The sequence below is a fragment of the Emys orbicularis genome, chromosome 17 (assembly GCF_028017835.1).
Source record: "Emys orbicularis isolate rEmyOrb1 chromosome 17, rEmyOrb1.hap1, whole genome shotgun sequence".
Taxonomy (NCBI): Eukaryota; Metazoa; Chordata; order Testudines; family Emydidae; genus Emys; species Emys orbicularis.
The window spans coordinates 18252160-18266463 of NC_088699.1; the positions used below are offsets into that span (position 1 = coordinate 18252160).

The following is a 14304-nucleotide window of genomic DNA, read 5'->3' on the forward strand; positions in this document are numbered from 1 at the left end:
TTGTGTGTGCTCTTTGTTTTAAGACGTTGTTCGCTCTTGGGACTGAGAGGGACCAGCCATCAATCCAGGTTCTCCCCATCTTTCTAAACAAGTCTCTCATATTTCAAACTTGTAAGTAAAAAAGCCAGGCAAGGCGTCTTAGTTTTACTTTGTTTTCTCAACTTGTAAATGTACCTTTTACCAGAGTGTTTATCTTTGTTTGCTGTACTGTGAACCTAAGACAGAGGGGGGTCCTCTGAGCTCTTTAAGTTTGATTACCCTGTAAAGTTATTTTCTATACTGATTTTACAGAGATGATTTTTACCTTTTTCTGTAATTAAAAGCCTTCTTTTTAAGAACCTGATTGATTTCTCCTTGTTTTAAGATCCAAGGGGGTTTGGATCTGTATTCACCAGGAGTTGGTGAAAGGAAGGAGGGGGGGAAGGGTCAATTTCTCCTTGTTTTAAGATCCAAGGAGTTTGGATCTGTATTCACCAGGGAATTGGTGAGAGGTTTCTAAAAGCTTCCTAGGGTAGGGGATGGTGGCAGCGGACCAGAACTAAGCTGGTAGTTAAGCTTAGAAGTCCTCATGCAGGCCCCCACACTTGTACCCTAAAGTTCAAAGTGGGGATACAGCCGTGACAGGAGCCTTGCTTCAAAGAACAGCATTTCGTTTTAAGCTTTATCGGCTGCTGCTGCAGCTTCCTTGGTAGGGTGTTAAATCATTTCTCCACTACAGGGCTGATGTGAGGGTAATACTAAGCAGACTCTGCAGCAGCACCATATGGATTGCTTTTGCCCTTGAACAGTAACCGGCTTCTGTTTTAATCAAATATAATTCAGCACCAGCCTTAGTAAATAGCATTATGTGCTAATATGTGGCAATTTTTTGTAATGGGGTTTTGGAGCATTAGTAATGAAGTGCTCAGGCCCTGGGATTTCCAGCAGGGAGAGCAGAGAAGGAAGCTGTTTGAAAAGACAATGGGGAATAATCTCCCATTTCCCTCCTCCTGCTTTTTTCTGCTGGTTGGTATAGATGAACAATTCCCAAATGTCTGCTTTTTGAATGACAAGCACAGCCTATTTTAGAGTCTGAAAGTGGATGTGTCTAGAAATGAGGGAAGAGAGGGTTCTCATTTAAAGGTGAGTTTAGTGCTTGTGAAATGTGCTGTATTATCACCCCTGAAGGATGGCATGGTGATGGGTTCTATAAAAGGACCTGAACAGACAGATGTGCTCTTTTCATGCTTCATTAGCAATAAGGAAGGCAGCAGACAGGCAGAGTTGTAGGAAAGAGATCTGGATTGAGTATGCACACAGAGAGAAACCTGTGTTTATCCAGTAGCAGCCTGACTACCAAACTAGGTTCCTCCCAAAACCTGACCCTCTTTTTCACACAGTCAACCTGTGGAACTCATTGCCAGGGATGTTGTGAAGGCTAAAAGTATAACTGGGTTCAAAAAAGAATTCGATAAGTTCATGGAGGATAGATCCATCAGTGGCTATTAGCCAAAATGGTCAGGGATGCAACCCCATGCTCTGGGTGTCCCTAAGCCTGTGACTGCCAGATGCTGGGGCTGGATGACCGGGGATGGATCACTCAATAGTTGCCCTGTTCTGTATATTCCCTCTCAAGTATCTGGCATTAGCCACTGCCAAAAGACAGGACACTGGGCTAGATGGACCATTGGTTAGATCCACTATGGCCATTCTTATGTTCTTATGGCCTCCAGTCCCACTCATCATACCACAGTGCATTCATTGAAAGAGTGCAGCCTAAGGAGGCTTTCCTGCAGCACTGTACGTCTGTGACGCACATTTTTCAGTGTTCAACAATAATGCTGCAGCACAATGCAATTTACAGTTGTATTTCCCTTGGGAATAGGCCCATTAGTGTGGCACACTGGGTGAATGGAGTATTGTTGGATGCTGACCTGGCTGGAGCACCTACAGAGGTCAGAGGAGGATTGACAGCAAGGGTGACATTTGTGATAGTGGTTGTTGAGGGTTTCTCATTTTGATGTCGTTGTAGTAGTTTGTATTCAGCTAACTTGGCACTTGAGCCTGCAAGCACTCTGACCCCAGTTCAGAAAAGAATTTAAGCATCTGCTTAACTTTAATCACACATGCTTAAGTTATCATTAAGCATGTGCTTAAGTGCTGTCCTGAGTATGGATGCTTTGCTTCATCAGGGCCTCAGAACACAGGACCTTTCTCAATGGGAACTCTGTGTCTGGAATGTTTGCAGGATCAGACTCTTGCTGATATGAGTCAAGAACAGCAAAATGTAGCACCAAACCCTTCCAGCATTTCTGCATTAAAGTCCCTCTGTCTCTCTTCAGGCCTGTCATTCAGGAGCATAGAGACGCCACTCTTGAGAAGCTGGTGAAGTGGGCAGTGAAGGAGGTGGAGGAGGACAAAGTTGAAACAAATATATCAAGAGTTTTGGAGGGATGTAAGCCAGCCTGGGACTGATATGGGTTAGGAAAAACTTTCCACATAAGCAGGTTATCCCATAAGTGCCTGCTACGTGGTTATTTGCACCTTCCTTTGAAGCAGCTGATACTAGCCACTGTCAGAGCATCCTGCAGTAGATGAACCATTGGTCTGATCCAATATGGCAGGCCTCATGTTCTTATACTATGAATGGTAGCCTTAGATTTTCAGCGGTTTTGTACTATACATCCATAACCATATTTCCTCATTTCTAGCATCAATTAAGTGAAAATGCATTGCTTTAAAAAAACATTAAAAGCCAAGTTTGCAAAAGTTTGGGTGATTCAGTTTTATGGGGCCCACATTTAGACACCAACAACCTGATTTTCAGAGTTACTGAGCATTCAGCTGCTCTGATTTCAGTTGGAGTTGTGGGTACTCAGCATCTCTGATAATCAAGCTCTTTGTGTATCAGGTTGGGCCCTCCAAATTAGTAGACATGCTTGAAAATTCTGTGCCTCGGCTTCCCCATTAGTAATACTTGCCTCTCTCACAAGGGCTGTTGTGAAACTCAATTAATGGATGTTTAGAGATTCCTGGATGGAAGATGCTATAAGAAGGATAAGAATTATTATTAAGATCCAAATAGTGCCTGAATTGCTGCTGTTTTCCCACAGAAATGAAGGATGACTCTAATAAAACTGAATTTAACCGAGAGCTCCAGAAGCACATTTTCCCCCAGGGGCTTTAACTGTGATATCGTACGTTTCATTTTCATTATGAAGCAGTATTGATTTATTTTTAAAATCAGGTCTGTCAGTTAGCATTGAGATAGCAGAGCAACTTGTACACAGGGAGCTTGTTCTAGTGAGCAGCCAATCTCAGCACTAACAAGCAAAACAGCCAAAATGAACAACTTAAACCATTTGTTTGAAGTCTTTGACAAATCATCTGCTCTGGGATTTTTTACCAGAAAACTGTGTTCCGATTGGGCCAGATCTATATTGATTTACACTACTTTAGGATCAGACCTATTATCTTTATACCAGAGTAACCAGTGAATGCATTATTTGGCTGGCCCTAGAGTGGTTGTTGCACTCAGGATCTTGGGTATGTGGAAGGAGTGTGATCAGATTACAGCTCTGCTCACTGTACTGTGGGTAAAGATCAATCAGAAAGGTTTCTCAAAGCCAAGTGCCATGGTATGGTCCAGAGAAAAGACCAACTGGTTTATGGCTAATCAAGCAATGTCTTCAGCTGCTGAGAGAAGAGAACAAATGTCTCATTACAGCATTTGTCTCTACAGTAGTTGAAGATCATCTGTTAATGTTGGATTCCTGTCTGCTGGACCAGGTGAACCACATCAGTCCACAGTATAGGACTGAAATACTAACTGCTTCATATCAGCCTGGAAAACCAGCCTCAGTTCATACCAGTATACAGAAAACAGTCGGATCTGTTAGGGAGAAAATCATTATTTATTCATACCAACGGTGCTGGCCTGAAAGTGTGCTCTGACTTACTGGGTGGGGGAATGCATGTTCGGTACAGGATCGAGATGCCCTGAACAGCTTTTATAAAGTGTGCAGTCACAAGCTGAAGTAACTCCCTACAAGCAAGTGCTGCCTACAAGCAAAATGGGGTGAATGTTGAGGCTCCCGCTGATTCCCTGGCTAGACGCCCCACATATGTCTCTGGAGGAACTGGGAGAGTGCTGGTAAGGACTTCCTAGAATAGGTTTAGATAAGAACTAGTATTTGTTTTTATTAAGTTTATTTTGATGAGTGTTGATCTGTATGTTCTGTATGTCTTTCTATACAATATGTTCATACAGCTCTGCTGTCTTGTTGTTATGTATGTTTAGTTCATAGTTTTTAATACTTAGAACCAAGAAAAGGTAGTATTGTTAATTTCCCTCACCTTGTGGCTGATGTTTCTGGTGATAATGAACAGTAGGTTTAACATGATTGCCTTTAATTCCAACCACTATTACTTGCGTTAACAGGGATCCAGGAGACAACCTAACCCTGAGCACTCTGAGCACTGATGAAATAGAGTGTTAATATGGTGCGAGTGTAAACTACGCAATTTAATTTTACTGTGTATAAATATCACCAACTCCCTTGTTGTGATCTGTCTGTGGGTCTTCAGGAGCCAACAGTGGCACAAATATATGCTGCTTGTGCTGTTGTCTCACTATATGATAATCGGGAGCTTATCTGAAGGTTGTTCATGCTGATAAGCCCTTTGTTTTCAGGGCAGTTGGGACAGGATGTTTAGCTTTTTCTCTTGAGCGTTCTCTTTATTTCTCCATACTGTGAGGCGACAACTCCAGTGTTTCCTGTCATTGCAGCAACCCACAGCCCTGTCACTGCAGCAGTCTTTTGTACTGGAAATGCAAATCACACCGCTTTGCTGAAATTTTGCCACAAGCAAAATGATATGCAAGAGAACTGTTATCCAGGGTCATTTTCTGTTACAAAAAGCACCCCCTCTGCAGTCTGTTTAATCCCTAAGGGTTCCAGTGCATGCAATAGTCACTCTTTTAAAGGGCAAAAGTCACAGGACCCTTGGTCATTCTTCAGATGATCTTCCTATAAAACACAGCATGGAGCTACAGAGTAATTAAACTAAACTACGTGACACTGTAACAAGCATACTTCCATGTGGTCTTCAGCATGGTTTCCACCTATGTCACGAGTGGTTGTTTTGATATTCATTACTTTAAGAGAACAGGTGTCTTATGTTTTTCTTTCAGCTAATCAGCTGATACAGTAGATGGCTGTTGTCTCATATTATTTGCCTCCAATTTGTTTGCACGATATAGTTACATGAGTCAGCAATCGCAATAAGTTTTACAGTTTTATTATGGTCTCTATTAAAACTGGAGATGGCCCAAGTTAAATGCTCCCGTACTTTACAGAATTTCGGACCTGAATCCAAAGTTTGCAGCTTCGTCCCCTTTCTAATTAGAATTAGCAAGTTACTTTTATTTCATTCATGAGAGATCTGGAATTCTCTTATTTCCAAAGCTGGTTGGCTGGGAATTTTTTTGAAATCTGATGTTTATTTATGTTGTATGGATAAATAGTTCTTGGTTCTTTTCATAGGATCAGAAATCACTGGGAGTTGTTTTCACTGACTAGAGTCAAGTCCATATGGAACTATATTTTATCGTTCCTTACACAGCCCCATATGTACCAAATGCATTTCACAGTAATGTGAGACCTGGGAGTAACAGCTCTGTTTGCTCCATTGAGATTTCTTTGAAGAACTATCTCCACCTGGGAATGGGTTTGCAGAGCTCTCCCTGTGTTTGAAATAATGTTGCAAACTCTTCAGGATGGAAAAACTATACATGGCCCACACTAGAACTGAGGACAGATTTCTTTGATTTTAGTCTCCCCTCTAGGTCATTTTATTACTTACTATAAGTAATTAGAGGGGGTGTTCTGGCTAGCAGTTCAGTACCAAATTATCCATTGTTGTAAATGAGCAACACACAACTAAAGTCAACAGAGCTCCTCCCATTTACATCAGCAGGGAATTTGGACTGCAATGTTTAGAAATGGTTCTATTCTCATTTCTTTTTCTCATCAGTATGGCTTTCGCATATGTAACAGGAGGTTGTGTAGGGGAGAAGGTGGGGTTAATAGTGCAAATATCTTTGAGTTAACTGGTATAATGCCGTTATTACCATAGGCACCGACTCCATGAGTGCTCCAGGGCTGGAGCACCCACGGGAAAAAAATAATGGGTGCTCAGCACCCACTGGCAGTCCCACCAGCAGCCCCACAGATCAGCTCCTTCCCCTCCCCGCCAGCGCCTCCCACCCGCTGGCGGCCCTGCCGATCAGCTCCTCCCAGCACCTCCTGCCCACCGCGGTCAGCTGTTCAGCGGCATGCAGGAGGCACTGGGGGGGGGGCAGGAAGAGGCAAGGGGAGAGGGTGGGAAGATGTGGGGTGGGGGCAGGAAGGGGCAGGGATTGGGCTTGAGGAAAGGGGTCGAGTAGGGGCGGGGCCTGGGGCAAAGTGGGGGTCCAGCACCCCCAGGAAAATCCCAAAGTCGGTACCTCTGGTTACTACTATTAGAGAGGCAGTGAATACGACCCTGGGTTGGTGCTCAGGAGACCTGGATTGGCCGTTGACCAGCCATTTGACCTTGGGCAAGTCACTTCACCTTTCTGCTTGTTTCCCCACCTGCTTTCAGTGTCTTCTCTATTTAGATTGTAAGTCAAATTTTGACTAAGGCTCCTATGCCATTTAGGCGGTTTTGAAAATTTAGTCTGTAAACTCTACAAGGAAAGGACTATCTCTCACAATGTTTGTGTAGTGCCTAGCACAATGGGGCCCCAATATTGGTTGTGTCCTCTAACTATTACTATAATACAAATAAACAAATAATACTCATTTGCAATCCTTGAACATAATGACTTGTGAACCATGTACACTTATGAATCCTGTAGTTTAGCGAACTTGATCCCGGTTACAATTTATTATGTATTTATTTGTAGTACATATTATTTAACATTTTATATTGTGATTGTACCCAGAGCCTACCTAGATCAGGGCCTAATTGTTCTGAGTGCTGTACAAACATATCATCAACAACAGTTTCTACACCAAAGAGCTTGTATTTACTATCTTTTTATTAGATTTCACAAAGGCAAGTAATATATTTTGAAAGATAAATATTTATTTGGCTTGGAATCATGTTTTACTTTGTTTTATGGATGAATTAATAAAAATCCCGGACTAAATTCTCCCTTGGTGTAAAACTCCATCGATTTCAATAGACTTTAACTCCACAGCTGAATTAATCTGACCTATATTTCATGGCCTGTATTTTACTTGCAAAAATGTGTTGGGAATCTGAGCCCCGCAGTCTCTGGCTTATTCTTTAAGAATCTTATATTTCACACCTGCATGAAAGGCAGCTAATCATTTCCTGACGGGAAACTGCAGTTTCATTTTCTTTCTTGCATTACCATAATGAAATGTCAGCTCATCAATAGGTTTGCTCTGCAGCAGATGTCTGATAATAATTACTGTTGTCATAGGGTGTTTGGTGTTTACCCAGATTGTCTAGTCAGCCTCTCACAAGAGTTAACCGATTCACATCACGATATAATTGCACAGCAACAGCAAATCTGGGCTAGAATGACCACTGACGTTTCTTAACACTGTCCTGTGAGCATTTGTCTGGGAATTGGTCCATTATGCATCTAGATTAGCTCTTAAAGAAGAATACTTACTAAAAGAATCTGTTCACTACGCAAACAGAGGCACAATGATACTGGGTAAACACATAGTATCATACAAAGAAATCAATTAGGTTGTTGTATGCTATTCAAGTTCTTATATAACACTTTGCTTTAGATGACAGTGACATTTCAGATAACCTTTTCTGAAAGTTCTTGTTTAAATTGAATACTGCTGTCACGATATTGCTGTACAATACATCTGGTTTTCTTTTTATAATTTCCTTCTTCCCCTTTACTCCAGGACATAAAAATTCCTTTTCTTATTGCAACAGTATTGCCTCCAGGATAAAGTGCAAACCAAGTAGTGAATTTGTTGTAAGGCTATCTCTTGACCTCGTGATCTGCAATGATGAGCTTTTCAACCTTATATAATTCAGCTGGATCTGATATTTGGCAGTGCTATAAACCAGTTAAGACTTAGAGTCCATTCTCACTTGCCCAGGAAGCAGTTCATTCATTCAACCTAATCATAATTGCAATCTTTCCTGTTGTAACATTTCAGAATGGAAGCTGGTTTGAAACATGACTTTGCTATCCTGTGACAATAGCTTGTAAGGCCACATTTCTGAACATGAGAGTGGTTGTTATTTTCAAGGTTGGAATATTTTTTCTTTCCTTTTATTCTCTTTTAGAATAAAACATTCTGTGTCTCTTTCAAAGGTTCCTGTTTATGGCACAACTAGAGCATGGTGGTATTCTCCAGAGTTCTGGCATCGGCAATCTGTTTATCACTCGGGTTTAAAACAGCCTCTTTCAAACTGAAAATGTTCACTGATTTTTTTGATGTGTCAGTTCCCCTTGGCACCAGGATGTTATCTTAGTCCCCTCAATCTTCCAGTCTTCTCATGTGGGCATGTTTCTTTCTGTGTGGGGGTCTAATGTTATGTAGATTAGTCAAGTAGAATTGCAATTTTGAGATAAACATCTAAAAAATGTAACCCATGGGCTGCATCCCACAAACCTTTACTCACATGAGCAGTCCTGTGGATTCATTTGGAGCTGGTAGATGGAGTAAAGCTTTGCACCATCTGCAAGACTTGACTGTAATTATTTCCTCCTTCAACAGCAAAACTCCCTCTCCCTGGGTATTAAGATCTCTGGGGCTATGCCCACTCTCTTTGGTTAATTGCCTTTATCAGTTTGATTTTCCTCTTAACGTTTGTTCAGTGCTGGCGAAAAGTGCCAGATTGACAGCCCTGGCTGCATCTCATGTGACGCGCATTTGACAGTCCTCCCACAGAATGCTGCATCTTGATTGAGATGCCATGCATCTGGCCAAGCTACTGGAAGGCTGTGGGCATTTGCCTGCAATTGCACCTTTTGGACACTAGAGGCTGCAGTGGCATCCGCTGAGCAGGCAGCCATGTGCCACCAGGAAGTGGCAGGAGTGAGATTGGAGCAGTGGCAGATGGTGAGGGGCCTGATATAGGCCCTGGGCTCCCTGTTTCTGCAGGCAGCTGCTCCAGCCACTTGGGAGTTTCACCACCCTCACTCATCCCCAGGATCCCCCAGCATGCTTCAGAAGCCCCTATGAACCCCAGCACCCTCTACTCCCCAGTGACACAACAGGCAGGCAGAGTTGTAGAAAGCAGCTCTATTAATCCTAGACTGGCCGATGTTACTTGATGAGGTTCTTTTGCTCATCTAGCAGCAACCCAGCCATGGCTTGTATTCCTGAGCCCTGGTCCCTTGCCAATCTCAGTCCCTTTTGAAATGTGACCGTTCTCCATTTCCACTCACCATACCACACTGGGGACTAAAATCCTCCTTTTATGCACAGAACAGTAGTCCTCTGACAATCACTGGTCCCACGGCTGTGCTGGTATAAGTGATGACATGTATACATAAAAATGCTTTGACTGACTAATTTACACCATATAAATTAAGGTTGCTGTCATTTTAAATACAACCACCCATGTTGATTTTATGGCCATTCAAATTTAAGAGAAAGCTTCAAAAATACTAAGCTCAGCAAGGGGGAAATATTTTCTAACTCCCCAAGAGGGTTGAACGAGGCTCACTACAGAACAATAGTGGGTCATCAACTATTTTAGAAAGTATGATGAAGCCCTTGTCTTTCTAAAATCTGATGTATAGGCCTGGGCATTAGCTAGCATTTTGTTGGAGAAGGAAGGGTGCTGTTATATATTGTGGTTTCTTCCGGATATGCTGGGCAGCTTTTGAAGAGCATGTTCCCATCTGTTTACAGTGCACTATCAGAAGATCATTCACCGGGACATCAAGCCTTCCAACCTGCTCTTGGGAGACGATGGGCATGTCAAAATAGCTGATTTTGGAGTCAGTAATCAGTTTGAAGGGAATGATGCCCAGCTTTCCAGTACTGCCGGGACACCAGCCTTCATGGCTCCAGAGGCAATTTCAGATTCTGGCAAAAGCTTCAGTGGAAAGGTAAATCTTGGATCACCACTAATTAGTCTGAGTTTTAGGACCTGGGGAACATGAAAAGAAGGGTGGTATCCAAACCATACTCTTTGGTGTCTCTCTGTTCCACAGGCCAGGTAAAATAAAGAAGAATTTTTCTTCTATTATTGAGTCAAATCCTGAGGTCCTAACTCTGTTTTACTCAAGACAAAACTCCCGTAGATGCCAATGGGAGTTTTGCCTGAATGAGGCTTCAGGTTTTGATCCATTATTATTTGTCTAGGTCAGATTTCTGCCAGTCTTCCTCATGTTAAGTTGTGTCTTCCTCCACAAGTAGTCTGATTGAAATGAATGGGATTGTTCGTACAGTGAGGAACTACTGGATGTGATTAAGGCTGGCAGAATCTGGCCAATATTGGTCAAAGTGTGCTAGGTGGTTTGCAGACTTTTGTGTGCATGTAGCAATGTATCTATCTAATTACATTGTTCAGTATCTATAAAATTAGGTTACTAATGAAAAAGAGTTTATTTTTATGTTTGAGAAAATAGCTGTCTGATCTAAAATGTATCTAGCTGTTGGATCTAATTTACTAAGTGCAATTGCTTTCTTTCAGGCACTTGATGTATGGGCCATGGGAATTACTTTGTATTGCTTTGTATATGGGAAGGTAAGATGACTGTAGAACAATTGAATTTTATATAGGAGCTGCGGCTTGGTTATCATTAGTCTGATTCTCCCACAAATAGGTGAAAAATAATAAACAGAGAGCTTGAATCTGCAAGCTCTAATTCTCCCAAATAGTCCTAATGAAGTCAGTGGGTGAATAAGGGTGGCATCCATGCATAAAAATTCACAGGTCTGCCCCATAGCTTACATCAGTGCCCAGATCAGCACCTGTGGCAATAATAGTGCCATTCTTTTTCCCCCAAATATTTCCTGGATTTAGAAACAAATCAGGCGGAACATGTGGAGAGAAGCACGAGTTTGATACAAAAGCTGCTCTAAAGTGCTTTAAATGATCCAGATAGTGTGCCGTCCGTCAGCTGATAAATGCGGCAGACCTGTGCAGGTTATGGTGACTTGCTGCATGAGCAAAAAAAATTTATGGTTTTGTAGGATCCTCCCAAGGCCATGCAGGGCCCCACAAATCACACTGCACAGTTCCAAGGCTTTTTAGCTGATGTGGCTATAATTGACGGGGGTAAAATGTAAAGGAACAAGTAATTTTGTGACAGTTGTGATATGGTTTAGCTAATTCAGGATATTTTATTAGTTATGATAACTGCGCACTGGGCTATTTCTAAAATAATAATTTGCACTGAAGACAGTGGAATCTCTCGGGATTTTGTCCCCTGGTGATATCATTTCCCCATGTGTTATGGCATGGAGAAGACTGGAAGAGGTAAGGTAAATAAAACCAATTAACTGTTCTGTTCCAGGAAACCCCCCTACCGTTGGCCTTGCAGTAAATACTGTGCACTCATTTCCCTTCATTTTATAACTCGCCTTGGCTGGGCGGTTCAGGGGACAAGTCCAGAAAACCATCCCCTATCCCACCAGAAGCAGGTGCTGACGCTACTGTCTTTGGACCAGCAGTAAGGAGCACCACTGAATGCGCTTCCCCACACACTGCCCTTGAGGTATTCTGCAAGCAGAGTGTCTCAAGTAAAGGCCAATTGTCACAACAGCTCCGCTCCTGCCCACCTGCCCATGTTGCTCAGATAGGAAGAGCCAGAATTTAGGCATATATCAGTCATCTGGAAAAAGTTACATTTGAAACAAATGTGCACTGAGCTCATGTATCTGAATTTAGCATAGAAAATTTAAAAAGTGATTGAAGATGACTATTTTAGGCATCATGTAGGTGGTTAGTGCCCAAGATCTGTAAAACTGTTCTGTGAAGCATTTTTAAATCTGTTTAAGATCCTAGATCGTGAACAGAGTCTCCCAAGTAAATGTCATCCTTAAAAATTAATATATTTGAAAGCTGGGTCCTGCTTCGCTTACCTGTGAAGACTTGAAGCTCAAGATTCTGTTTCACCTGCAAAAGTCAATGACATTGCAAGCAGACAATACAGTCAGGGGGAGTCTGTGATCTGACTAGCTGTCATAGAAGGCCCCAGAACTATGAACTGACATCACAGCAGGCAACTAAAGAAGGAAGCAATTTTCCATGTATCATATAAAAATACACCCATATATTCTGTTGAGTGGAATTCGCCTACTTGTGGAGGCTCCATACAAGGTCCTCCTGACCAAAAATCCCCATGGTAGCCCTGCATGGCACTGGCTGACATGGGGACTATACCCCTGTGTGTGTGCTGTGAATGAGGGTTTCCCACCGGCTTCAGATAAACTGGTGTATAGGAGAGCATTGAGGGGAGAGGGGTAGGAATGGAACCATTGGATCTGTGCTTACACAAATCCAGTAACTGTTGTCTAGAAGTCTAAAGCAGCAGCAGACGCATTCCATAGACTGGAATAGAGGCTACATGGTAACCCGCAGCGTTCGTGCAAGTTACATGTGTGCAGGGTGGATTGGATTCCATCCCCTGGCCTTGGGTAATTTTCTTGCTTCATTTTTGTTCTCAGACAGGTGAATCTCCACTATTAATTTTGGAGATGAATTTCTTAATTACCTTTTGTATGGTAAACAATAATACCTAGCACTTATACAGAGTTTTTCATCAGTAGATCTTAAAGTGCTTTACAAAGAAGGCCAGTATTGTTACCCCCATTTTACAGATGGGTAAACTGAGGCACAGAGAGACGAAGTGACTTGCCCATGGTGACCCAGCAGGTCAGTGGCAGAGTCTGGAATAGAACCCAGATCTCTTGAGTCTCACTCCAGTGCTGCATTTGCTGGGCAACCCTGCTCTTTTAAAATCTCTGCCTTTAACTTTTTAAGTAAGGCATAATTCTGCTTGTGAGAGGTGGGAAGATTTTACTAATATACCCTGCATGTATCTTCTGGGTCAAATTCAAAAGAAACATGTAACAAAAGTATATCTGAATGGCAATTGCTAAACACTTGAGATGCCTAACAGCTGGAAAACCATTGCTTTGTTTTGTAGTGCCCTTTTATAGATGAATACATTCTGTCTCTCCATAACAAGATCAAGAACAAGGCGGTGGAGTTCCCAGATGAGTAAGTAAACTTTACTGCACTATTGTAAAATAAAGTGCAGTCTGCAATGTTATTAACTGTGCAACATACATGATAACAGTTGGCTATTGTGCTGACTGTGTGGAGTTTTATGTGTGTATTTGTTTGTTCTGAGGTTTCCTATCTGTGTATCCTATGGCCCCCATTATTGTAGTATCTTATTGTGTATTTAATATAAATCTGTATTTGTATAAATCTTTCAGGTATTTATCTTCACAACACCCTTATGAGCTAAGGAAGTGCTGTTGTCCCTATTTTATAGATGGGAAACTGAGGCCTGAGACTAGGTGACTTGCCCAAGGAAGTTTGTGACAAAGCAGGGACTTGAATCCTGGGTCTCCAAAATCTAGCTCTCTAACCACTGAACTATCTTTCCTTTCCAGCTGAGCTAGCCTCCCTCTGGAGGCTTTGGGGATGTTGTTCAAGTTGTGTTGTCTCTGTTCTTTTTTTCTTTTGCTTGGTCTACACTCTATTGTTTAAAAGTGAGAAATTCCATGGGCCAAATTCTGGCCATAAATGAGCACATGCAGTTTTCACTGAAGTCAGCTGGAGCTGGGTGCAACATATGTGAAGATAGAATTTTGGCCCTAAGTGACTAAACAAGGTTTTCCAATGCTTGACCAAAACAAGATACTTGACTAAGGGCTGGTAGTGCCCGAAGTATCAGCATAGTGTAAAATATTTATTTATTTATTTATTTAGGTTTTTACAAAGTCTAACAAAAGAATACCCCTCCAATGCTCATAGCACCCTTAATCTTAAAAAATGCACTATAAAACAAACAGACACATCAGTTACCCAAGATCAACTCAGATAACCTAATGACTATATATATATTATAACAGAATCAAACCAACCCCAATACGATCCCCAGAGCACCAGCCCTGTCCAACACCCATCTCACAGACAAGAGAAGAAAGGTGGGCCTTGCAGCATGTCCCGAATGCAGAAAAACTCTGGCTGTTGTGAACCTTAGGAGGAAGAATATTCCAAAGGTTTGGAGTGAATGGAGAATGCTCTGGAATCTGCCCTCTCGGTTATAGCCAAGGGGCTTCAGCTCAGGTGCCTCCGCTAACC

At 42.1% G+C, this 14304-nt stretch overlaps 1 protein-coding gene across 2 annotated transcripts in view; it reads left to right on the forward strand.

Annotated features, from left to right (window-relative positions):
- CAMKK1 (calcium/calmodulin dependent protein kinase kinase 1) overlaps positions 1-14304 on the forward strand; it is a 120917-nt gene that overhangs the window by 78517 nt on the left and 28096 nt on the right. For both annotated transcript variants that reach the window (XM_065418215.1, XM_065418214.1), the window contains exons 9-11: positions 9888-10087; positions 10675-10728; positions 13136-13209. In XM_065418215.1, the coding sequence (XP_065274287.1) occupies positions 9888-10087; positions 10675-10728; positions 13136-13209 (328 nt within the window). The remainder of the gene's footprint in view (positions 1-9887; positions 10088-10674; positions 10729-13135; positions 13210-14304) is intronic.